We start from the raw sequence: 26,520 nt of genomic DNA, 5'->3' as shown, positions 1-26,520 counted from the left end.
TGAATTCGGGAGGTGAATTAGAGTTTGGTTGTATTCTTTAAAGCTATGCCTTACCCGAGCTAAAAGTGTAAAACCTGCGTCAGTCAAATGGGAGCATCGGGCAGCCTCCAAAATTCTGAGGAGAAAGTATACAGGGGAGAAAACGGTACCAACTAGTTAACAGTGGAAACACAGAATTTATGATGCATACTTGAGTCTTTTCTGCTCTTTGACATGCTTTTGCTTCTGTTAACAGCCCTTAGGGAATGTGACCTGCCCAAAGCCCCAAAGTTCCATCCCAAATTTGGAAAGTAAGAATCTTTCTGCTATACCAGCATGTTGTTTTCAAATAGTATTCTAATATTTGTTTTTTGGGTTTTTTCATTTGTTTTTTGCAAACGGAGTCTCACACTGTCACCCAGGCTGGAGTGCAGTGGCAGGATCTTGGCTCACTGCAGCCTCCGCCTCCCAGGTTCAAACGATTCTCCCGTCTCAGTCTCCCCAAGTAGCTGGGACCACAGGTGCCCGCCACCATGCCCAGCTAATTTTTGTATTTTTAGTAGAAACAGGATTTCATCGTGTTGGCCAGGCTGGTCTCAAACTCCTGACCTCAGGTTATCCACCCTCCTCGGCCTCCCGAAGTGCTGGGATTACAGGCATGAGCCACCATGCCCAGCCTTGTTCACTTTTTAAACACATTTAAAATGAACTTTTCTCAATGACATCATCTTGATATTTACTGCATTTATAGAAATTCCCAGGTACCCTAAAGGAAATTTAAAAAATTCGTAGACAATGAAAAACAAGTTAATTCTCAGTTACCCAGGCTTAACAGGGATGGGTGCATGAATAACATTCCAAGTTAAACACTCTCAAACAGCAACAATTTTGACCTCCTTTCTGACCAGTTTTGATCACCCAAATTCCTTCTAAGCAGAAATATCTAAATGATATAGTACCTTCTCTACAACAGTAAGAAAAATTGGTAAAAGCAGAAATATATGATTCTTAAAAGATACAGAACTGGTGTGAGCGTGGGAATGGATCAGTTTCATTGGGAAGTAGAGATTTTTAAAAAGTATCTTTTTTTCTGCCTCTTGGGTAGAGTTTAAAGGTTGCTGGTTCTGAAGTCAGTTTCTATTGTTACTATTGTTAAAATTTTAATATTCATAGCTGGTAATGATAATCTATTACCTTGAAGATCAGAATACAAATTATTGGGGTTTTTTTGGTTTGTTTGTTTGTTTGTTTTGAGATGGGATCTCACTCTGTCGCCCAGGCTGGAGTGCAGTGGCATAATCTTGGCTCACTGCAACCTCCGCCTCCCGGGTTCAAGTGATTCTCCTGCCTCAGCATTCCGAGTAGCTGGGATTACAGGCACCTGCTACCACACCCGGCTAATTTTTGTATTTTTAGTAGAGACGAGGTGTCACCATGCTGGCCAGGCTGGTTTCGACCTCCCGACCTCAGGTGACCCACCCGCCTCAGCATCCCAAAGTGTTGGGATTACAGGCGAGAGCCACCGTGCCTGGCCTAAACCATTATTTGTTAAAAACAAAACCTTTCTCCTACTGGGGAAGAAGCTAAGTGACTGTGGTGTTCCCCTCATTCTTCTGTTCGGCAGCAGGTCTGGAGGACGTGAGGCTACCACTGCTCACTATGTGCTCACTCAGATGCTTAAAGCAATAACAGGATGAGGCAAATTAGGTGGCAAACTGTGACATTCATTGAGAAATTAAAGTTTGGATTCACTGGTGGTAGACATTTTATACTCTCCCAGTACATCCTTCAATGAACTGGATTTATACATTGTCCCACCCCAAGGTACCCAACAAAAGCCAACAACAACATAACTACTGCCTCCACCACCCCTACCTGGCAAGCCTGTCCTCTCCTGCAGGAAGCCCTCTTGGTTAACTCAGCCAAACTCTGAGCTGCAAAGCAAAAAGTGCGGTGTACTCACTGCAGTCGTGGGCAGTTCAAACCCAGCGCTGTAAGAGAGGCATCTGTGAGGTTGCTGCAACCCGAAAGGCAGAGAGCCTGCAGCCGGTGACAGCCCCTGCATATCTGCACCACACCTTCATCAGTAATGCGCTGAGGAAAAGCAGCACAGAAAGAAAAGTCAGAGGACGCCAGCAATGCCGAAACGGGAGCAACAGAAAAATATCTGCTGTTGTTCAATGAGTTTTGGTTGCTGATTACTAGCATTTTATCCAAATAACTTCAACAAAATAAGAAGTAGAGGGTAGACATGTACTTGTGTTATCTCTGCATAGCTTTAAAATATTCCAGTAACTTATGTAAGACACATGCATCCAGGAAAAAATAAAATTTTTAAATAATACAAATGGAAAATAAAAGTTTAAAATTCCATTTCTCCCTCACTAGAGTCATCAAAATACAGATTTTTTTCATAAAATTCATAAACTCATAATTTAAAAATCTGATTAAATAAAGAACTTTTGAGGCTTCCCGAGTTTAAATGACATTAATATTTGATTGGATTTCTGCAGATTAATGCTTTAGATATTTACAATATACACATGTATATTTATATTTCATCAAATGTTTTAGACAATAGGAAAATTAAATACATCACAAAATTATTGATACATATCTTAAATTCTATGAATTTGGCCATGAAGATTCAAAATAATATGTTCACTTGAACAGACTACTTGATACAGAAATAAACACACACATCTATATACTTCAAGCCATCAGCCAGTGCTGTCCTATACATAAGTCAAGGTCCTATTTTTGAATAGTCCTGGCCCATAAGGTCAACATTTGTCCAGCAGATAGTTTCTGGTTTTTTCCCCACCACCAGGGACTCTAAAGATTTATAATATATTCATTTAAAGCTGAATGCAAGGGCTTTCCCTTACCTTTCTCAAAACCTACGTTCCCCTTGAAAAACCTGGCAGGATGTAGCAAAGCATCCTCTTCAATTATCAATATTTACAATGGCAGTGGAGAAGGACCAATAGTTTTCCACAGGCTAATGTCCGGATGAAAATGCCACCTTGCTCTTGCCTATGCGTTTTATTCTTTAAAGCATTTTTGCATGTGTTATTTCGTATTATCCACTGAAACAACGTGAGAGGAGTCATCATCCTCAATTTATAAGTTAAAAAAAAAAAAAGACACTTCATGTCTTACAACTATTTAGTGACCAATTCACGGCATTCCTCAATAGTGTCCCTAATACTCTATTCAACAAAATCAAGACCTAGTCTATATTATTTGTAGGGGAGATGTTGCTGGCTTTGTACTGCGTATGATTCCTTTTTGTTGTTGTTCTTCCAGCTTGTGACAAATTGGTAGGTTATATAAGGACAAAGGATGAAAATCAGGGTGTGGCAACACAGCTCATCTCAGCTGCCTGGGGGGCAGATTGCTTTGGGAGACAACATAGAGCCAACGGTGTTCAGGAAACGTGTGCTACTTACTGAGCAGGACTGCAAGTTGAGGCTCACAAGCTCATGGCAGTAATTCTGAATGTGCTTCAGAGCTTCATCTTCTAACTGAGTGGACAGAGAAAACAAAATTTGACAGCTGGAATCCAGGTGAGGGAACAGTGGGACACCAAGAAAAATGCAAAAGCAGCTCCCTGGATGATGTGCCCACACCTGACACATAACACAAACAGCTGTATCAACCCTCTGGTACCTGTGTGCAGCCCCTCAGGAGCAGGGCTTTCAGGCCTCGACAACCTCGCACCAGTGCCTCGATGCCATCCTTCGTGATCTGATCACACCAAGAGAGGTTCAGGTACTCCAGGTTTCGGCAGCCCTCACTGAGAGAACAAGAAACAAAAACTATGTGCAGTCTCTCCTGCAGAGAGTTAATGACCAATTCTGAGTTTAGTACATCACCAGATAAATAACTCTGAGTTTATGAGTTTCATCACCAGAAATTCAGAAGGGGAGACCCACGCCTGGGACCTCTTGGAGACACCTATTTCTTGCTGGATCCAATGTGACCATTAGGAAGGCTTCCAGAATGTTCATAGTTTTGGGTATTCTCTTGACACAAACAATGGGCACTCTTACCTGATCCCCTTCAAGGAGCTGTTTGTAACAGACACACAGGAGGTCAGATCCAGATGTTTCAGCTTGGAACAGAATCTGCTAAGGCTATAACACGTGCTGAAAAAGAGCAGACGCACTAAAGATATTTTCAACCATGTTTCTTTCCCTTCTCTCTCCCTGTGGCTATTTAGTCACCAATTAATCTTCATTATTTACCTGTCAGTGATTTTTGTGCATCCATTGAGGTTTAAATGTTCAATGTTTCGGCAGTTCTGTGCAAAGGTCCTAAAATGAGAAAACATTTTAAAGCTCCCTGCAAGTTGCTAGACAGCCACTAGAGGGCATATGAAACCACTCACGCTTAGAACAGTGCTCCCTCAAACTTAATTAAAGCGTGTAAGACTCAGCTAGGGTTCTTGTCACAGTGCAGATTCTGATAACAGATCTAGAATGGAGCTTGACGATCTGCAGTTTAAAGAAACTCCCAGGTGATGCCAGTGCTGCTAGTCTAGGGACCACATTTTGAGAAGCAGAGTCCTAGACTACCTATCAATCAGTTCTCCTTTACACACAGCTTGGTGAGTCATCACCAAATCATGAGAATAGAGGCCTAGCTCCCTGCTCCCTCCGCTCTACAAAAAAATCAATTTGAAGCAAGGGGGCAAATCTTCTTGTACTGTGCCATGCTGTCACTTGCTTACTCTAGAGCCTTTCCAGAGAAACCATTTCTGGCGATTGATAGAAGACAGCAGTTAATCAGTATCAAGACCCACTCATTTTACTGGTGGGGACATTCAGTCATGAAGAGAAACTTCCTCATTGATCTGTGGGTTGGTAGCAAGGCCAGAAGCAGCAAATTAAAACCCCCTATTCACCACTCACTGCTTAACATATTCAGCAAGGACTAGCTCAGGTCATCTCCATCATTCTGAAATACAGCTTTCAGATGTGCTCCTTCCAACCTGCCCTGGTACAGGTAGGGGGAACCAAGCTGGAGCCTGATAGACTGTCTGAGATGAAGAGATGGGGCTGAAAGTCTAGGAAGACCAAGGCAGCCGGAGTTATCTGGCAAGAGCACTGGAGTAGAGAGAACATCACAAAGAGAACTCCAGAGATCTGTGGAGGGTGCCCCTCAAGAATTAATTACAGGCCAGGCATGGTGGCTCATGCCTGTAATCCCAGCAATTTGGGAGACCAAAGCAGGAGGATCACTTGAGCCTAAGAGTTTGAGACCAGCCTAGGCAACATAGTGAGACTCTATCTCCAAAACAACAACAAAAAGAATTCAGTCCCACACTGACCAATGTACGCATGTGATGAAACTACCCAAAGCCCAAGGCCAGGGAATAAGAATCAACAAAAAGCATTAAAGGAAACAGTAGCCAGAGCTCACCAAGGGCAAGGAATAGTGCCCATTTCTACCAACCAAGGGTGAAAAATGCCACAGTTCTTGGGGCATTGGGTAGAGTATTGAGAATAGTCTTCCTTTAGGAGTGGTGCACAATTAGCCCTAAACACTGCTTTGATACAACCTAACAAATCTTAAAAACAAGACCTGGCCGGGCGCGGTGGCTCAAGCCTGTAATCCCAGCACTTTGGGAGGCCGAGACGGGCGGATCACGAGGTCAGGAGATCGAGACCAGCCTGGCTAACACGGTGAAACCACATCTCTAACTAAAAAAATACAAAAAAAAACAGCCGGGCGAGGTGGCGGGCGCCTGTAGTCCCAGCTACTCCGGAGGCTGAGGCAGGAGAATGGTGTAGACCCGGGAGGCGGAGCTTGCAGTGAGCTGAGATCCGGTCACTGCACTCCAGCCTGGGCAACAGAGCGAGACTCCGTCTCAAAAAAAAAAAAAACAAAAAAAACAAAACCTAACAGGAACTATTCCCAATTAAGTCAACTGTATCCCAGAACAAAACTCGAGTATCTATAGGAATACAAAAATATCTGCACCCAACAAAGTAAAATTCACAATGTCTGGCACTGAACAAAAAATTATGTTTTCATAGAAGGAGGAAAATATATCCACAATAAAGAGAAGATGTAATCCACCAAAACCTACTCTAAACTGACACAAATAGCAGAAACAACAAAGGCATTAAAAGTTACAATGTTATTGCCTAGAATACATTTCTATGAAGCTAACAATTAAACATTATGTAGACACTTGGAAAAATAAAAGCGATCCAAGATGCAGTCGCTCACGCCTGTAATCCCAGCACTTTGGGAAGCCAAGGCAAGCAGATCACTTGAGGTCAGAAGTTCAACATCAGCCTGGCCAACATAGTGAAACCCTGTCTCTACTAAAAAAAAAAAAAAAAAAAAAAAAAAAAAAAAATACAAAACGTAGCTGGTGTGGTGGCATATGCCTATAGTTCCAGCTACTTGGGAGGCTGAAGCAGGAGAATCACTTGAACGCGAGAGGTGGAGGTTGCAGTGAGCCATAATCACACCACTGCACTCCAGCTTGGGCCACAGAGTGAGACTCCATCTCAACAACAACAACAACAACAACAACAACAAAAAGATATGAAAACCACAATGGCTGATACAAAACTTTATTGGATCTTTATTGGATGAGATTAACAACAGATTAGATATGGCAGAAGAAAAGATTAGTGAACTTGAAGACATAGCAATAGCAACTATCAAAAATGAAACACAGAGCGGAATAAAACAGAAAAAGAACAGAGCATGAATGAACTGTGGGACAACTTCAAGCAACCTAATATACATGTGATTGGAATCACTAAATAAGAGGAGACAGAGGAAGGAGGAAAAAATACTGAAGAAATAATTGCCAAAATTTCCCCAAACTTTATGAAAACAATAAACCTATGGACCCAAGGAACTCAAAGAACTACAAGTGCAAGAAACATGAAGAAAAACACACCAAGGCATATTATAACCAAATTGATCAAAACCAGTGACAGATTAGCCATTCGTGGTGGTGTGTGACTGTGGTCCTAGCCACTTGGGAGGCTGAGGTGGGAGGATCACTTGAGCTCAGGAAGTGGAGGTTACAGTGAGCCAAAGTGGCACCACCGCACTCCATCCTGGGTGACAGAGTGAGATTTCAGAGAGAGAGAGAGAGGAACCAGTGATAGAGAAAACCCTAAAAACAGCCAGAAAACAAAGCCATGTTATGTACAGAGAATAAAACATAAGGTGACAGCAGTTTTATCACTGGTAATGAAAAGGCAAGAAAACAGAGGAGCACCATCCTTAAAATACAAAAAAAATAGTCACTATAGAATTCTATACTCAGCAAATTTTTGCTTTTTTTTTGAGACGGAGTCTCGCTCTGTTGCCCAGGCTAGAGTACAGTGGCGCAATCTCAGCTCACTGCAAGCTCTGCCTCCCAGGTTCACGCCATTCTTCTGCCTCAGCCTCCCAAGTAGCTGGGACTACAGGTGCAGGCCCAGCTAATTTTTTTTGTATTTTTAGTAGAGACAGGGTTTCACTGTGTTAGCCAGGATGGTCTCAATCTCCTGACCTCATGATCCACCCACCTCAGCCTCCCAAAGTGCCGGGATTACAGGCATGAGCCACTGCACCCGGCCCAGCAAAAATTTTTTTTTTTAAGTGAAGGAAAAAATAGATTTTTTTACACATAGAAGAGCTGGAAGAATTAATCAGGTTTACAGCAAAAGAAATGTAAAAACATTTCTTTATGCAGAAAGAAAATGATACCAGTTAAAAATATGTGTCTACAGAAAGGAAAGACTGGATGTAGCAACTACTTGGGTATATACAATTTTTAAATTTAAATCTCTTAAAAATAGACAGGGCACTGTGGCTCATGCCTGTAAACCCAACACTTTGGGAGGCTGAGGCAGGCAGCTCACTTGAGGCCAGGAGTTTGAGACCAGCCTGGCCAACAGGGCAAAACCTTGTCTCTACTAAAAGTACAAAAATTAGCCAGGCAGGGTGGTACATGCCTGTAGTCTCAGCTACTTGGGAGGCTGAGGCACAAGAATCACTTGAACCTGGGAGGCGGAGGTTACACTGAGCCTAGACCATGGCACTGTACTCCAGCCTGGGTGACAGAGCGAGACTAAAATAATAATAATAACAATAAATCTCTTAAAAATAGTTGACTGTTAAAGGTACTAAATCTATGAAATGTATATAAGTAGAATTAAAATGTATGACAATAGCATAAAGACGAAGTGAGGAGAAATGAAAGTTTTACATAATACAATATGAAGGTAGACTGTACTAAATTAAACATGTAGTCAATAAACTCTAAAGCAATGACTAAACATATGAAGAGTTATAGAAACGAAGTGAAAAAAGAATATAAAATGAAGTCTCTAAAAAACACTTAATCTCGGCCAGGCATGGTGGCTCACGCCTGTACAATCCCAGCACTTCGGGAGGCTGAGGCGGGCAGATCATTTGAGGTCAGGAGTTCGAGATCAGCCTGGGCAACATGGTGAAAACCTGTCTCTACTAAAAATGCACAACTTATCCAGGCAAGGTGGCCCATGCTTGTAGCCCCAGCTACTTGGGAGGTTGAGGCACGAGAATCGCTTGAACACAGGAGGCAGAGGCTGCAGTGAGTCAAGAATTGTGCCACTGCACTCCAGCCAGGGCAATAGCGCAAGACCCTGTCTCAGAAAAAAAAAAAAAAAAAAATCTAAAAGAAGAAAGAAAGAGGAAAGGGGAAAAAAGAATGTATGGGACAAATAGAAAACAAACAGCAAGAGGGTAGATTTAAATCTAGCCATAATCATCATATTAAATGCAAATAGTCTAACCCAAATTAAAAAGCAAAGACTGTCATATTGGATAAAAAGCAACACCCAGCCGGGCGTGGTGGCTCACGCCGTAATCCCAGCACTTTGGGAGGCTGAGGCGGGCAGATCATGAGGTCAGGAGATCGAGACCATCCTAGCTAACATGGTGAAACCCCGCCTCTACTAAAAATATAAAAAATCAGCTAGGCGTGATGGCACGTGCCTGGAGTCTACTTGGGAGGCTAAGGCAGGAGAATGGCTTGAACTCAGGAAGCAGAGGTTGCAGTGAGCTGCACTCCACTGCACTCCAGCCTGGGTGACAGAGCAAGACTCCGTCTAAAAAAAAAAAAAAGCTACACCCAACTATAAAAAATCAACTTTAAATATAGATACAAATAGATTAAAGTAAAATGATAGAAAAACAGATATAATGCCAACACTAGTCAAAAGAAAGCTGGAGTGACTATATGAGACAAAGTAGATTTTATAGTAAAGAAAATTATCAGGGATAAAAGAAGGACATATCAATGAAAAAGACATAGCAATTCTAAATGTTTATATACATAATAACAGAGCTTCAAAATACACGAAGCAAGAGCTGACAGGACTGTGAGGAGAAACAGACAAATAAAAAATTATAGGCAGATATTTCAATACTTCTCTCTTATTAGTTGATAAATTAGTAGTCGGAAAATTATTAAGAATAGAGAAGATCTGCTCAATACTATCAACCAACCTGTCCTACTGGCATTTATAGCAAACTTCATCTAACAGCAGAATATACATTCTCTTCAAGTGCACAAGGGACACTTGCCAGGAGTGGCCATATTATTGGCCACAAAACAAGTCTCAATAAATTTAAAAGGATTCAGGGTATAACTATGTTCTGTGATCACGACTGAATTGAATTAGAAATCAGTAATGTGCTCTTCTGGAAAATGTCCAAATATTTAGAAACTAAATAATATTGTTCTAAACAACCCATGGGTCATGAAAGAAATCAAAAGGGGTAATAGAATGCATTTTGCATGAAAATGAAAACATAGCATATAAGAATTTGTGGCATGAATTTTCCCCAAAATACTGACTTAGTTTATGTCATTAAACTCCCATACTAGAAAAAAAGGTCTCAAATCAATGACTTCAGCTTCCGTCTTAAGAAACTAGAGAAAAAACAAAAACAAAAACAAATGAAGCCCAAAGTAAGCAAAAGGAAGGAAATAATAAAGATCAGAGTGGAAATAAATGAAGTAGAAAACAGAAAAACAATGAAAAATGGGTGAAAACAAAAGCTGGTTCTTTGAGAATATCAATAAAATTGATAGACCTCTTAATAGCCAGACTGACAAGGACCAAAAAAAAAAAAAAAAAAAAAAAGACAATTACCAATTTCAGAAACGAGAGAGGGCATATCACTGCAGATTTTACAGATATTAAAATAAGAGGATATAAACAATAAGTCCAAGAACTTAGGTGAAATGGACAAATTCTTTGAAAGACACAGACTACCAAAACTCATTTATGAAGAAATAATCTGAAGAATTCTATACATATTAAAGAAATTGAGGCTGGGTGAGCTGGCTCACGCCTGTAATCACAACACTTTAGGAGGCCAAGGCAGGCGGATCACCTGAGGTCAGGAGTTCAAGACCATGGTGAAACCCCTGTCTCTACTAAAAATATAAAAATTAGCCAGGCATAGTGGTGCGTGCCTGTAATCCCAGCTACTTGGGAGGCTGAGGCAGGAGAATTCCTTGAGTTTGCAGTGAGCCAAGACTGTGCCACTGCACTCCAGCCTGGGCAACAAGAGTGAAACTCCATCTAAAAAAAAAAAAAAAAAGAAATCAAATTTGTGATTAAAAACGTTCCCCCCAAAAAACATGCAGGAGCAGATGGCCTCAATAGTGAATTCTACAAAACATTTTTTAAAAATGTAAATTGTACATATACACTCCCAGAATTTTTAAAAATTGTTTTTATTTTTATTTATTTACTTTTGAGACAGAGTCTCGTTCTGTCGCCCAGGCTGGAGTGCTGTGGTACGATCTCGGCTCACTGCAAGTGCCACCTCCCAGGTTCACGCCATTCTTCTGCCTCAGCCTCCCAAGTAGTTGGGACTACAGGTGCCTGACACCACGCCAAGCTAATTTTTTGTATTTTTAGTAGAGATGGAGTTTCACCATGTTAGCCAGGATGGTCTTGATCTCCTGACCTCGTGATCCACCTGTTCAGCCTCCCAAAGTGCTGAGATTACAGGCATGAGACACCATGCCTGGCCAAATTGTTTTTATTTTTTAGAGATAGGGTCTCACTCTGTCACCCAGCTTGGAGTATGGTGGTGTGATTATAGCTCACTGCAGCCTTGAACTTCTGGGCTCAAGCGATCTTCCCACTTTAGCCTCCCAAATAGCTAGAACTACAGGTATGCACCACCACACTCAGCTACTTAATTTTTTTTAAGAGATGGGGCCTTGCTGTGTTGCCAGGCTGGTCTCAAAATCCTGGGCTCAAGTGATTCTCCTACCTTGGCCTCCCAAAGCACTGGGATTATAGATGTCAGCCACTGAACACATCCCCAGAAATGTGAATAGGAGGAAATACTTCCCAATTCACTACATGAAGCCAGTATTACCTCGATACCTAAACCAGACAAAAGCATTATAAGAAAATAAAATCATAAGGCAATATTCCTCATGAGCCCAAATGCAAAATTTTTTAACAAAATTGTAGCAAATAGGATCCAATAATATATAAAATAAATAATACATGGCAATTCAAGTGGGCTTTATCTGAGTGATGGAAGGTTGTTTAAACATGTTTAAAGGTGTCAATCTAATTCATGATTTAAAGAATTTTCTTGATTTAAAGAAAATCATTTTGTTCCATAACAGTTAAAGTGAGTGTTTTTATACTTAAAAGATGTTGTGAATCAATTTTTTTTTTTTAGCAATGGTATAGCAGATGTTTGAATTGTAAATTCTACTGTCTGCATTCACTGTATGTTGCACATTCTTACTGGAAGTCTGTGATTGCTGTACATTGTGGTAATATTTAGGTCTGCAAGAACACAAAGTGTATTCCAAGGTTATGGGGGGTACACCCTAATTTAGCCAACCTCATAAGCAATACTAGAGGCCATGAGGATAAAGACATGAAGGTTTTAATTATCTCTGTCTCCAGAAATCCTCAAAGCACATATGTGTGTTTTTTGTGTGTGTGTGTGTGTTTTTTTTTTTGGTAGAGGAGTCTCATTTTGCTGCCCAAACTGGTCTCAAACTCCTGGCTTCAAGGGATCGTCCCACCTCAGCCTCCCAAAGTGCTGGGATTACAGGCCTGAGCCACTGTGCCTGGCCAGCACACATCCTTAACATTGTTAACATTCCCAATTGCCCAGGTGCAGTGGCTCATGACTTTAATCCCAGCACTTTGGGAGTCCAAGATGGCTGAGGTCAGGAGTTCAAGACCAGCATGGCCAATATGGTGAAATCTTGTCTCTACTAAAAACACAAAAATTAGCTGGGCGTGGTGATGCATGCCTGTAATCCCAGCTACTCAGGAGGCTGAGGCAGGAGAATCGCTTGAACCTGGGAGGCAGAGGTTGCAGTGAGCTGAGATCGCACTGCTGCGCTCCAGCCTGGGCGACAGAGCGAGACTCGGTCTCAAAACAAAAACAAAAACAACCCCCCCACCAAAACCCCAATAAATAATGGTTATCCAGTAAGAGATGGGCAAATATTTGGTTGGATAGGATATATTGCTAACGATAATAAAATTAATGTAAAAATCATATCCCATCATTATGAGTAAGCAAAATTCTAGCTTATGCCAAGGAAAGTTTTGAAATATTTTATCAATTAGTAAAATTTATAAAGGTAGCTAATATGAGAGGAAAACTAGGAAGATACAGAAGTGAAGAAGGAAATAGAAAAGAGGTAGGCACTTCATACATGTTATTTCTTGTTATGCCTATGACAGTCCTGTGGGAGCTATAACTGCCCTGACTTTGCAGAAGAGAGAACTGACACTCAGGTGAAATAATTTGTCCCAAGGTCACATCCCTAAAAACAGTACAGCTCGGTTTCCAACCCAGGTTAGATATTCCAAAGTCCTGGTCCTCTCATTACTCTATGCAAATTACCACAAAAAGAATTTTAACAGAAGAAGAACATATAATAGGCTTGGTTTATTTTTGCTGATGAAAATGCTACAAGCTGCCATGACAGAGTGAGCCACTGGATTTGACTTACTTCAAGGAGGAGTCCCCAACACCAATGCAGCCTCGCAAGCTGAGCTTCCTCAGGAATCCACCGCATCGCTTCGAGATATTTTCCACCACTCGACCCTTTAATCAAGAAAGTTCGGGGGGAAAATTACTGTTTTTTCATGCTGCTTATCTAACAGCAAAATAACCTGAAATCTAGGAATAGAATATATTTTTCCAAGTGTAACAGAAAATATTTTGGAACATTCCTCTAACACCTCAGTTCTATCCTTAATGCATGAAGGGGCTGCAAGCGCTGAAAAATGTTCTCAATTAAAGCATTAAGTATTCTAAAACCAACCAACAAACAAAAACAAACACAAACACAAAAACCAAAACCTGTACACTGCCTTTTGAAAGCCTTAGCCCTGGGGTTAGGCCCTCCCTACCCAAGGGTCACAGCTATTCCGCCAATCAAAAGGCTTTTTGAGGTTAGCTGTGGGAATACCAGCCACTGAGCAGAGATCTAAGACAATGCTGCTTTAAAAAGAAAATCCTACTTGAGCTAAACATTACCACTTTAAAAGTATAACAATATATTGCAAAAGCTCCCCCTCATTCTCCTTAGCTGTCTCCTACTTAAACACATTTGCTTTGAAACAGGAACTTTCGCTGTGTACTGGCAGAGATATTAGAGCAAGCTAAAAGAAAATGAACAATCAACAATGATTAAGCACTTCCACTTTTTAAAAAACATTTTCTACTTCAAATCACTTTTTTTCTTTAGAGACGGGGTGCTCAGATTGGAGTGTAGTGGTGTGGTCATAGCTCATTGTAGCCTCAAACTCCGGGGCTCAAGCGATCCTCCTGCCTCAGCCTACTGAGGAGCTAGGACTACAGGCACATGCCATGGCACCTGGTTTACTCTTTTTGAGGAACAATTTCTTGTACCTATTATGGCTCATTTAATAGTCAAAAAACTTCATGAACCCTCCCAAAATGGAGGTAAGGAAGAGTATGTGTGGAATACAGAAGATCCCTTAGGGCATCTTGTAGTAGTACCATGCCCTATGATTTATGTCAGTAGCAAACTACAATAACCCAATTTAAGCACAACGATTAATGACCAGACCCTTCAGGAATAAAGGTCTGAGTCATTCCACCAGGTAAAGAACCATGACCAGCTGAGGTGCTTGCTGAAGGCAAAGAAATACAGAAATTCATTGTGGAAGAAGGTAGTTATAAATACTAACTACAACCTCCACCTCCACAAGGGAGGAAAAGTTCAAAAGGGCAATTTGATTTGTTTTGAATACTATTATCCTCATTTTATAAAACAGCAATCTTGGCACTGAACTGTGAGCGTGACAAATTCACCAAGATACATCAAAACCACAGGGGGCGGGCGCAGTGGCTCAAGCCTGTAATCCCTGCACTTTGGGAGGCTGAGTCAGGATTTTGAGACCAGGCTGGCCAACATGGTGAAACCCCATCTCTACTAAAGATACAAAAATCAGCCAAGCGGCCAGGCACGGTGGCTCACACCTGTAATCCCAGTACTTTGGGAGGCCAAGGTGGGCGGATCACGAGGTCAGGAGATCGAGACCATCCTGGCTAACACGGTAAAACCCTGTCTCTACTAAAAATACAAAAAATTAGCTGGGCATGGTGGCGGGCACCTGTAGTCCCAGCTACCTGGGAGGCTGAGGCAGGAGAATGGCGTGAACCCGGAAGGCAGAGCTTGCAGTGAGCTGAGATCACGCCACTGCACTCCAGCCTGGGCGACAGAGCGAGACTGTCTCAAAAAAAATAAAAAATAAAAAAAATCAGCCAAGCATAGTGAGGCACACCTGTAGTCCCAGCTACTTGGGAGGCTGAGGTAGGAGAATCGCTTGAGCCTGGGAGACGGAGGTTGCAGTGAGCCAAGATCATCCCACTGCAGTCCAGCCTGGGTGACAGAGCAAGACTCTGTCTCACAAAAACAAACAAACACAAAACCCCACAGGATACATATTGTTACCTAGCTAACATCTTAATTACGTTGAAAATCCAATCTTTGATACTGTTAGCATCTATTTATACTTTCTTGAGACTACCTGCATTAATAATTGTTAATATTTTTTGAAGCAAAATTCCAGACAATTGTAAAATAAATCTTTCTCACAGAGGGAAAAAGATTATGACTCAGAAATCAAATATATGTATTTAAGTACCTAATAAACAGAAACAAACAAACAAAAAAACAGCTCTACACCAATGTCTACAAACGGAGCACCTAATATACTGTTCCCATTTCAAGTTAGTAACATTTATATAAACTTTCTAGTCCTCCTTTTTTGGGGCAAAGTTCTTGTACTGGAATACAAAACTACATACACAATATTCTGTTCCACTCTTTCCAACTAAGAGGGGGAAAAATGCAAATCCATTTCAGTGCAATATTCAAGCCAATGATTCTGTGTCTTATCTACCAGACAATATGTTGTAGGCATGCATTTTAGAATGAAGGGCTTTAAACAAAAATAAGCCCTAAAATGGGCTAAAGACCCTTGGAGTTACCACTTTCAGATTCACACACTACTTAGTTATTTCTCATTTTTGGCCTAGCACAATCTTCAGTAACCATGAAGACACTGACAACAAAATGTACAAGTTTTAAAGGCACAGAAAATGCCAACCCAAACTTCAGGTAAACCACACGTATTCACAAAAGAGAAGATGAAGGAAAGGTACCGTGTGCACTCATCACCTAGATGCTTTACTCTGCCTTTTCTTCATGTGCCAGTCATGCAAACCACCGTTCAAGATACCTACAGTCTCCTCTCAGTAGGTGAGTGACCTTGGGTAAGTTACTCAACCTTTTCTGTGCCTCAGTTTAATATGGTGCTTACGACAGTGTCAGACACACAGCAAATATTATTAGTGTGTTGATCCTGATCCTTGACAACTTCTCTTTTCTCTCACATTTCCTTCCCAAAGTGCATATTTTTAAGACTATCCATAAAATGCTTCCTAGGGCAAGCATCCTCCAAAGGGTCTTGTTTAAGGACTATGAAAGACCCCAAGACTTGGTTCATAATCTAGGCTGGACCAAGGGGGCTAGCCCAAAAGGGAAGCTAAGTGTTATGACTAGATTGCAACCCTGGTGCCAGCTATTTTAGGTTTTCACATGCAATTATTTATATAACTGGTGAACCATAAATTGGCTTCCCCTTTGGTGGATGTACTTTTAAGTATTTCTGGGATGTGTTTATATGGCAGTTAGCTGAAAGTCAGCAGTCAGCCAAAATCTTATAATCAAATCATGCACAAGGTAGTGATATTTAGTTGAAATAGTAGTACTTTTTAATATCAAAATTTTTTTTTTTTTTTTTTTTTTTTTGAGACAGGGCCTCGCTCTGTCACCCAGGCTAGAGTGCAATGGCACAATCAGAGCTCACTGCAACCTCTGCCTTCTGGGCTCAGGTGATCCTCCCACCTCAGCCTCCTGAGTAGCTGAGACTATAGGCATGTGCCATTGTGCCTGGCTAATTTTTGCTTTTTCATTTTTTTGTAGAGACGCGGTTTTGCTATGTTGCCCAGGCTGGTCTTGAACTCCTGGGCTCCAGTGATCTGCCCCCCACGGCCTCCCACAGTGTTGGGATTTCAGGTGTGAGCCACTGCACCCAGAGCCTGACTTTAAAAGTTCTTCATGTGCTTTCCAAAAAACTTGTATGGTTGGAAAAGTCATCAAATTTGAGGAGACATGAAGAACCACAGAAAGAGAGAAAGTATTTTGCTCAGTTTTTTCAAAACAATAACTCTCCTTTGTGGTCAGTAGGAAAGACTACAATTTTTAGAAATTAAATGTCCTCCACATCGTCACTAAGTAAACACAGTGAACAAATATTTAGATATGATCAGTTTGAAGGGGAATTATATTCACTGGCATAGAATGTTGGCATGTTTAGGTGGAGCACTGTTGTAATCACTGCTGTTAACTCTCAAAAGCGCACTAAAGAACACCTAATTCAGAAACTACAGTGTTAAGCCAGGAACTAGAGCTTATCTTTCCAGGATGGGCGTGAATCCTTGAGGTCCCTGCCCTCTTCCAAGAGCAGAGTACCACAATATGACAGAAATAAGGCGTTCCCCCTTTATTTAATAAAGGGAAATCTTCTGCTCTGCCCCACTTACTGTAAGTATTGTGTTCCACTGGTATAAGATGAGAAGCAGAGACTCTCAAGCAGTAAGTAACCTAGAGAAGGAGGTGAAGAGTCTCCACAACTGACCTAGACCATTAGTTTGTCTAGGTCAAACCAGGTTAAGCAGCTAGCAGGAAATTGCTTAGCTCAGTCCTACTGTTAAACACATGCATTTCCTTATCCAAAAAAAAACCAAAAAAACAATAAATACATCTTGGTAAAAACACATGGCAAACATACTGTGTGAGTAACTAAATTAAAATGCATTTCCACTACTATAAGTTTGCTAAACTGGAAATACATTAGGTTTTACATTAGGTAGAAAATAAACTTCAGAATCTCAAGACCCTCAAACCAGCGCTTCAGACAAATCCTAAGTACAATGCTCTTTATTATTCCCTGCCTTAACTTTCTTTTTGGTTAGAAATTTAGTATTGAATATCAAAGTTGTTCTAAAATAAACTTTGCTCATTTCATCAGGTTTACCATGCTTAAATGGAGATATTTACATATTTACAGATAAATATATCAGAATCTTGGAATTGTGTAAGACTTAACTATTACTTTACTTCTTTATTTTATAGATAATAAAACAGAAGTACTGAGAGATTACACGACTTAAGTGGCTGAGCTGGGGTGACACTTTAGATCTCCAGCCTCACTCTTGGGCCTGTGCTTCTGCCATTTCTCCATTTTTGATGCTGAATTAGAATTCTCAGTGGATTTTTAGGTCAGTAAGTATTTGTTAAGTCTCCTAAGGTTCAAGCACTGAACCAGGTGATAATGATGCAGGTGTGCGGCTTTAAAAAGCTGAGTAGTAAAACTCAGACTATAAACATAAACGAGAGAAAAACAATCTGTTACTGATACAATTTAAAATGCAAGCAGGATTTTGTTTTATGTATGCAAATCCCTTCCAGTTTTTCTTCTTTCTGTTCTACTTCAGCACTTTAATATTAGATCTAAATGCAGTAAAATAAAAAGGCAGGAAAGAGGGAACGTTACTCATCTTTTAAAAAAGTTTTCTGTCTAAACCAAAGCTAACTTACCTCTACATCTGTTTGAAAGTTAAAAAGATCTATTCTTTGCCAGTTGCTTCCATCCAGGGCTAAGATGTTCCAAGCCTGGAAGGTGGGAGGTAAAGGAAGAGGGATTGGGGGTGAAAGAAACACATTTATTGAGACTCTTAAAGAAAGTCTTGATTAACCTTTATTTCCAAACCTCTACTTTTGATGTATATTAAGTCAATCATCAAATGCAAAATTATATCACTGTGTTATATTAAGTATAAAAGATAGTAAAATTTTAATTTTCAGTAATTTGAACTAAAACTCCATCTAATAAAACTTGATATTTATTGATTAAAAATCTGGTGAATACTCTACCTTGGAAATCTGTGCACATCGGCACAAAGTTACTATATCCAAGAAGGAAAATATTCTACAGAGAGAGGAAAAAAACACAAAAACGAGATGGTGTTAACATTTCAGGATAATTATAAGTTGAAAGAAAAAATCTAATCCGCCACCTGGATACATAAGTTTTTTCAAGATTCCTCAATGTGCAATATACAAGTGCACTATTAACTTTATATCACTACAGTGAAATACTAAATGCTTGCATGTTCAGAAGCTGTTTTGGACACACAATACAAATTACCTTAGAACTCGTTAAGCTTATATTTCCCTTGTTCTAAGAAATGGACACAGGAAAGACCCTAATTTGTTCTATTTGAAGACCACCGCTCTAGCATAAGCCCTCTTTTGGTGGTAGATGCGCTGAACAGGCTCAGATGCCTGAGCCTCAAACAACATTGTCAAAAAAAGCTTGACGACAAAGCCCATTTGGTTTGAAGTATTTGTTCGCCTGGCAGAAAGATGGAGCTATTAGTTGGCAAAGTCTATAAGTGATCAGTTTTTCCTAAGCAAAAGCCAAGGAGCCAGAGAACACAGGAAAGATGAGGGGGAAAGAAAAGCAGACAGAAGCAAACAAAATCTTGGTTGGCATCAGTAATGCCTTAGAGGAAGCGGTAGCTGCCAGCATGGCAGGGGACTGAGTGAAGCCTCGACATTCTGGCAGTCAAGGAGAGGAGCTGCTGCTGCTAGTACGTGAGCAAACAGCCATGTGTGCCTCAGCACTGCAGAGTGACAGCTGGAAACAAAGGGCAGCTTTTCTGTGAGAAGGATGGATAGGGTTGAAGTCGGGAACAAGAATAGTACTTCAGTTCTGAGAGTCCTGGAAAGTAAATATGAGAGTCTGTGCCTCTGAGTGTGGAAGGGGGAGAGTGGTAAGATGGTGAACAGCCACCTATAATATTCCTCAAAATTCTTTAAAGGTAACAATAGTGGTGAGATAAAAATCCATGGCCTCAGGGAAGGAGAGTAGAATCATAAAACATCAAAGTGTTGTACCCTACAATAATGCGCCCACATGCAGTACCATGGGATACTGACTGTAGAGATGCCATCCTACAATACAGGCTACAATCATTCTCTAGTGAAAAGCAAAGGATAGAAGCATAATAAGGGTTACACTGACTTTAAAAGATTCAGTGGATCTTTGTACATAGAAAAATGCTGGTGGCTAAAATATATCTACTTAAACATATACATCCAAGTATTTCAGGATATCTACACATCTACATTGCTCAACCCAAAGGCTCTCCTGCCCCTAATAGCTGTGTTCTGTGACATACAACCATCCCACAGCTAGCCACATCTGACTGTCAGCTCCCTACAGAAAACAAGCACCAAACAGAAACTAGCCTAGTACAGCAGAATCACATTTCATGCAGGGATTGGGTTCTAAAAGCATATGCCAAAGGTAAAAAAAAAAAAAAAAAAAAAAAAGAGTTAGCTGTTTCCCTTGAAAATCCCTTAAGAGCATACCACCTTTATCATGTCTCAGTAATAACAACACTGGTAATAACAAAAATAGTCAACACTGATTATGCATCGACTATGTGCCAACCATGGTTTACATGCGAGTCATTTAATTGACACAACACTGCTACGAGGTGTTGTGCTATTACTATCTCCATTTTACAGATAAGGACACTGAACATAGAGGTTAAGTAACGTGCCCAGGGCACGCTGACAGTAAAGGTGGAACTAGGATTTGAATCCAGGTAGTCTGGCTCAAGAGCACAAGCCAGGACCACTACATATACTGCTTTGGAAAGCTTAACACAGCTGTTTTTCCCTCAGGATTGGGCTAGATCCTAAGAAAGAAACTTAATCTAAGAGATATGAGCCGCTATGTGGGCTCCAGAGTGACTGACACAAGTAAGCTATAAAGTAACCTAACAATGCCATACACTGGATACTCTAACTCCTACCCTAGAGTTCAACAATGTACAACCAATCACTAATCAATGTTACTTCTGGAAACCGGTAAGAGTTCCCAAAAACAACTTTTGTAATCACCCCCTCTCCTGATTCATCCTTTTTTCTTTAAAAACTTGAGCAGGCCAGGCACGGTGGCTCACACCTGTAATCCTAGCACTTCGGGAAGCTGAGGCAGGTGGATCACAAGGTCAAGAGATCGAGACCATCCTGGTCAACATGGTGAAACCCCATCTCTACTAAAAATATAAATTAGCTGAGCATGGTGGTGTGCGCCTGTAGTCCCAGCTACTCAGGAGGCTGAGGCAGAAGAATCGCTTGAACCCAGTAGGCGGAGGTTGCAGTGGGCCGAGATCATGCCACTACACTCCAGCCTGGGCAACACAGAGAGACTCCATCTCAAAAAACAAAAACAAAAACAAAAACAAAAAAACAAAAAAACAAACAAAACTCAAGCAACTCCTTTTTTCTCGGGATCACTTCCCAGTGTTTCCTGAGCTGCAATCTCAAACTTGCCCCAAATAAACTCTCTAGATTAACTTTACCTCAGTTTCCTTGTTTAGGTCAACAGTGCTATTTCTTAACTGATAATAACAGATGAAGTAGTTTTCGCTTAGTGAGTGTGTTGCTTGGAACAAACTGGACTCCTGCTTCATTCACAAGTGAAGCAAGAGTTCACACGTTGAGACACATGCAGGAACCAACACATAGAACAGGAATTCACATTTCTCATCTCATGCTTACTACCTAGGTTTATGATTACTGAATGAAAAAACAGATTGCCTAAAGTATTTACATTATTTCCCCTCTCCCCAACCTTTTAAACTGAAAGTAATTGAATTTGCACAAACAGGCATGGTGATACTCCAAACTACCACACTGACGGCCAAAGCCAATTCCTGACTCATGTTTCAATGAGTAAAAGTAATGCCCTCAATTACAAAGCCTGGGATACTGGCAATAGAAACGCAGATAGCGACACGAGTGACAAACTGAGTTCTGACCCCTCCAAAACATTCTTTCCTAGAAAGTGCTTCTTTATCTCAAATGTGATAGCCTCAACTTTACAAGGCAAGCACTGCAATAGCACCTGGTTATAAATATACACAGCGGAGCAAGGGATTGGATGGATGTACTTTTGGACTTTGTATTCTGCTCCATTAGTCTGTTTGTCTTTGTGCCAATAAGGCTGATTTTATGAAGCTTTAATAATAAGTCACAATGTCTGGTAATGTAAGTCCTTCAACTTTGTTCTTCTTCATCAAGATTATCTTACTTATTCTTGATTCTCAGAATTTCCTATTAAGTTTCAAAATCAGCATATCAACTTCCACAAGAAAACTTTCTGAAATTGTTACTGGGACTGCATTGAATTGACAGAAAATTTGGGAACAATTAAGATTTTTACAATATTAAATTTTCCAATCCAGAAAATGATCCATTCCAAAATTTATTTAGGATTTCTTTAATTTCTCACAGTAATTTTTGTAGTTTTCCACATAGATACCTTGCTTATCTTTAGATTTTTTTCCTGGTTATTTGATGTTCTTATTATTAAAATGGAATATCTTTTGGCAGCGCATGGTGGCTCACACCTATAATCCCAGCACTTTGGAAGGCTGAGGGAGGAGGATCACCCGAGCCCAGGAATTCGAGACCAGCACAGGCAACATGGTGAAACCCCATTGCTACAAAAAAATACAATGATTAGCCAGGTGTGGTGGTGCATGCCCATAGTCCCAGCTACTCAGGAGGCTGAGGCGGTAGGATCAACAGAGCCTAGGAAGGTCAAGGCTTCAGCGAGCTGTGAACCTGGGCAACAGAATGAGACCCTGTCTTGAAAAAAAAGGAATATTTTAAATATCATTCTTTAATTGTTGCTAGTATATAACGTTAATTTTCATATACTGACCTTGTACCCAACAATATTTCTAAATTTGTTCATTCATTCTGATTTTCTACATAAAACATCAATTCACTAGTGAATAATGAACTAACTTTCCTCCTTTCCAATAATTATACTTTCTATTTCTTTTGCTTATTACAGTGGCTATGATTTTCTATAGTACAATGATAAATAGAACTGGTAATGAAATACATCTTTGTCTCATTCTCATCTCAGAGAAAAAGCTGCCACTATTCAATTATTATGACGTTTACTATAGGTTTTTTTTTCCTGCCTTTCAATTATTTTATAATTCCTTTGTTACAGCCTATAAAATATTTCCACTTGGAGCACGCACGATTTTAACACCTTTCACATTCGTTTATCTCCCTTTTAAATTTTATTTTTTTTCCAGATGGAGTCTTGCTCTGTCACCCAGGCTGGAGTATAGTGGCGTGATCTCAGCCCACTGCAACCTCTGCCTCTAGGTTTAAGCAATTCTCCTGTCTCAGCCTCCCAAGTAGTGGGGATTACAGGCGCATGCCACCACATCCGGCCAATTTTTGTATTCTTAGTAGAGATGGGGTTTCACCATATTGGTCAGGCTGGTCTCGAACTCCTGTCCTCAGGTGCTCCACCTGCCTCAGCCTTCCAAAGTGCTTGGATTATAGGCATGAGCCACCAGGGCCAACCTAAAATTTTTATTTAAAATAAGAGCAAGTAGTACAGATAGTTAGCATATACACCCCCACCAACAGACCCACATAGTTCCCCCATCATTAACATGTCATATTAGTGTGGTACATTTGTTACAATTAATGAAGCGATATTTATACATTATTATTAACTAAGGTCTGTAGTTTACAACATAGTTCACTCTGTATTAGTTCTAGAGGTTTTGCCAAATGCATGTCATGTAGCTGCCATTACAGTTTCACATAGAATAGTTTACTGTCAACAACATGTTTCACTTATTCATCTCTCCTCTCTTCCTCATGAACCCTCCGCCACTACTGATTTTTTTCTTCCCAGACATGGTCTCACTCTGTCACCTAGGCTAGAGTATGGTGGTATGATCATGGCTAACTGCAGCCTCAACCTCTTGGGCTCAATCAATCATCCCGCCTCAGCTTCCCAAGTAGGGGAGACTAAAGTCACACGCCACCATGCCCAACTAATTAGAAAAAAAATTATTTTGAAGAGACGGGGTCTGTGTTGCCCAGGTTGGTCTTGAACTCCTGGCCTTAAGCAATCCTCCTGTCTTGGCCTCCCGAAGTGCTGGGATTACAGGTGTGAGCCACTGTGCCCAGCCCCACTGATCTTTCTAATGTCGCTATAGTTTTGTGTTTTCCAGATGCCATATGATTGGAATCAAACACTATGTAACTGTTCAGACTGGCTTCTTTTACTTAGCAATATGCATTTAAGGTTCCTCCAGGTCTGTTCATGGCATGATAACTTACTGTGTTTTATTGCTGAATACTATCTCATTGTGTGAATATACCAGTTTGTATATCCATTCACCTATTGCAGGACATCTTAGTTGCTTCTGGCTTGGAACGATTATGAATAATTCTGCCATAAACATTTGTGTGTAGTTTTTTGTGTGGATATACATTTTCCACTCATTTGGATAAATACTTAGGTATGTGACTGCTTGACTGAATGATACATTTATGGTTAGCTTTGTAAGAAACTGCCAAGCTATATTTGAAACTGGCTGTACCATTTTGAATCCTCACCAACAGTGAGTAAGTGTTCCTCTTGCTCTGCATCTTACCACCATTTTGTATTTAGATTTTTGAAATTTACCCATTCTAATAGGTACACAGTGGTATCTCATTGTCTTAATTTTCAATTCCCTAGTGACATATCGTATTAAGCATCTTATGCTTGTTATCTGTATATCTTCTTTGGTAAAATGCCTGTTCAGATTTTTTGCCCATTTAAAAAACTTGAGTTATTTCTCACTATTGAGGGTTTTTTTTTTGTTTATTTGTTTGTTTTGTTTTGTTTGTTTGTTTGTTTTTGAGATAGAGTCTCACTGTGTTACCCAGGCTAGAGTGCAGTGGTGCGATCTCAGCTCACTGCAACCTCTGCCTCCCGGATTCAAGCAATTCTCTGCTCAGCCTCCCCAGTAGCTGGGATTACAGGTGTGTGCCACCACACCCAGCTAATATTTGTATTTTTAGTAGAGACAGGGTTTCACCATGTTGGCCAAGCTGGTCTTGAACTCCTGACCTCAAGTGATCTGCCCACCTTGGCCTCCCAAAGAGTTGGGATTATAGGCGTGAGCCAGAGCCCAGCTGATTTACTCACCGTTGAGTTTTAAAAGTTCTTTACGTATATTGCACACAAGTCCTTTATTATACATTTGGCAAATATTTTCTCCCAGTTTGTGGTTTTCATTCTCTTAACAGTGCCTTTCTCAGAAGAAGATGTTTTAAATTTTAATAAAGTCCAACTTACTCATTTTTCCTTTCATGAACAGTGCTATTGTTGTTGTATCTAAAAGCTCATTGCCAAATCCAAGGTCACCTAGATTTTCTCCTACACTTTCTTCTAGAAATTCTGTGTTTTACTTTTAGGTATATGATCCATTCTGAGTTGATTTTTGTGAAAGGTCTGTGTCTACCTTCATCTTTTTAAATATAGATGTCCAATTTTCCAACACCACTTGCTGAAAAAAAATGTATACTTTCTCCATTGACTTGCTTTTGCTCCTTTGTCAAATATCAGTTGACTATGTGGCTGTATTTTTAGGCTTTCTATTCTGTTTCATTGGTCCATCAATCTATTCTTTCACCAATGCTACATGTCTCGATTACTGAAGCTTTATACTAAGTCTTAAAATTAGTCCAATAGTGTCAGTCCTCTGACTTTGTTCTTCTTCAGTACAGTGTTGGTTCTTCTCAGTCTTTGGCTTTTCCATGTTAACTTTTCCCCCCCCCCCCCCAAGTAATAGGGGTCCTACTATGCTGCCCAGGACAGTTTCAAACTCCTGGCCTCAAGTGATCCTCTTGCCTCAGCCTCCTGTGTGGCTGGGATTACAGGCACAAGCCACTGTACCTCGCTTGCTTTTCCAAGCAGGTTTACAAACATCCACAAAACCAGTTTTGTGACTTAAATATGTGACTGTTTGACTAAATGATACACTTATGGTTAGCTTTGTAAGAAACTGCCAAGCTATATTTTAAACTGGCCGTATCATTTTGAATCCTCACCAACAGTGAATAAGAGTTCATGTTGCTCCTGCTGCTCGCAAAGTAATTTAGTAAAGTTTTGATTTGGATTTTGGTGAATCTACACATCAACTTGAAAAAAGTTAACATTTTAGCAATACTGAGCCTTCTGATCCATGAATATGTAATATCTCTTCACTTATTAAGATATTCATTGATTTCTTTCACTGGAATACTGGAGTTTTATAGTTTTCCTCATATAGATCTTACAAAATTTTCTTCAGAATTATACTTAGGTATTTCATTTTTTTGATGTTAATGTAAACAGTATTATTTTAAATTTCGAATTTCAGTAGTTCATTGCAGGTATATAGGAAGGTAATTAACTTTTATAATATTAACCTTAGATTCTGTAACTTTACCATAATTGCTAATTAGTTACAGGACGAGGTTTATTTATTTTATTTTATTTTATTGAGACAGAGTCTTACTCTGTCACCCAGGCTGGAGTGCAATGGCACCATCTTGGCTCATTGCAACCTCTGCCTCCCAGTTCAAGTGATTCTCCTGCCTCAGCCTCCTGAGTAGCTGGGATTACAGGCACCACCACCATGCCCGGCTAATTTTTGTATTTTTTAGTAGAGACAGGGTTTCACCATGTTGGTCAGGCTGGTCTCGAACTCCTGACCTCAGGTGACCCACCTGCCTCAGTCTCCCAAAGTGTTGGGATTACAGGCGTGAGCCACCGCACCCGGCCCAGGAGGAGGTTTATTATTACTAATTATTTTGTCAGTTCTTTGCGGTTTTCATGACATGGGCAATAGTGTCAACTGCAAACAAAGCCAATTTTATCTCTTTCCAATGCATATCTTTTATTTTCTTGCCTTATTTTATTACATTAGCTAGGACTTCCAATACTGTGATGAACAGGAGTGGTGAAAGGGGATATCTTTTTCTTGTTCCCAATC

General features: G+C 40.3%; 1 protein-coding gene across 4 annotated transcripts in view; it reads right to left on the bottom strand.

The window, feature by feature from the left end:
• FBXL2 (F-box and leucine rich repeat protein 2) overlaps positions 1 to 26,520 on the bottom strand; it is a 147,836-nt gene that overhangs the window by 45,423 nt on the left and 75,893 nt on the right. For 3 of the 4 annotated variants that reach the window (XR_012095606.1, XR_005241937.2, XM_008009396.3), the window contains exons 3-11: positions 18,527 to 18,581; positions 18,191 to 18,265; positions 13,004 to 13,098; positions 4,230 to 4,298; positions 4,035 to 4,130; positions 3,652 to 3,778; positions 3,432 to 3,506; positions 1,943 to 2,073; positions 55 to 115 (exon numbers count right to left, since the gene is read on the bottom strand). Coding sequence is in view for 2 of the 4 variants with exons in the window: in XM_008009396.3 (XP_008007587.3) it covers positions 55 to 115; positions 1,943 to 2,073; positions 3,432 to 3,506; positions 3,652 to 3,778; positions 4,035 to 4,130; positions 4,230 to 4,298; positions 13,004 to 13,098; positions 18,191 to 18,265; positions 18,527 to 18,581 (784 nt within the window). In the remaining 2 variants the exon portion in view is untranslated. Of the gene's footprint in view, positions 1 to 54; positions 116 to 1,942; positions 2,074 to 3,431; positions 3,507 to 3,651; positions 3,779 to 4,034; positions 4,150 to 4,229; positions 4,299 to 13,003; positions 13,099 to 18,190; positions 18,266 to 18,526; positions 18,582 to 26,520 lie in introns of all 4 variants that reach the window. The other variant, XM_073023684.1, reaches the window with a different exon arrangement.

Source organism: Chlorocebus sabaeus, chromosome 15, assembly GCF_047675955.1.
Source record: "Chlorocebus sabaeus isolate Y175 chromosome 15, mChlSab1.0.hap1, whole genome shotgun sequence".
Lineage (NCBI taxonomy): Eukaryota > Metazoa > Chordata > Mammalia > Primates > Cercopithecidae > Chlorocebus > Chlorocebus sabaeus.
This window is presented reverse-complemented; position numbering and strand designations above follow the sequence as displayed.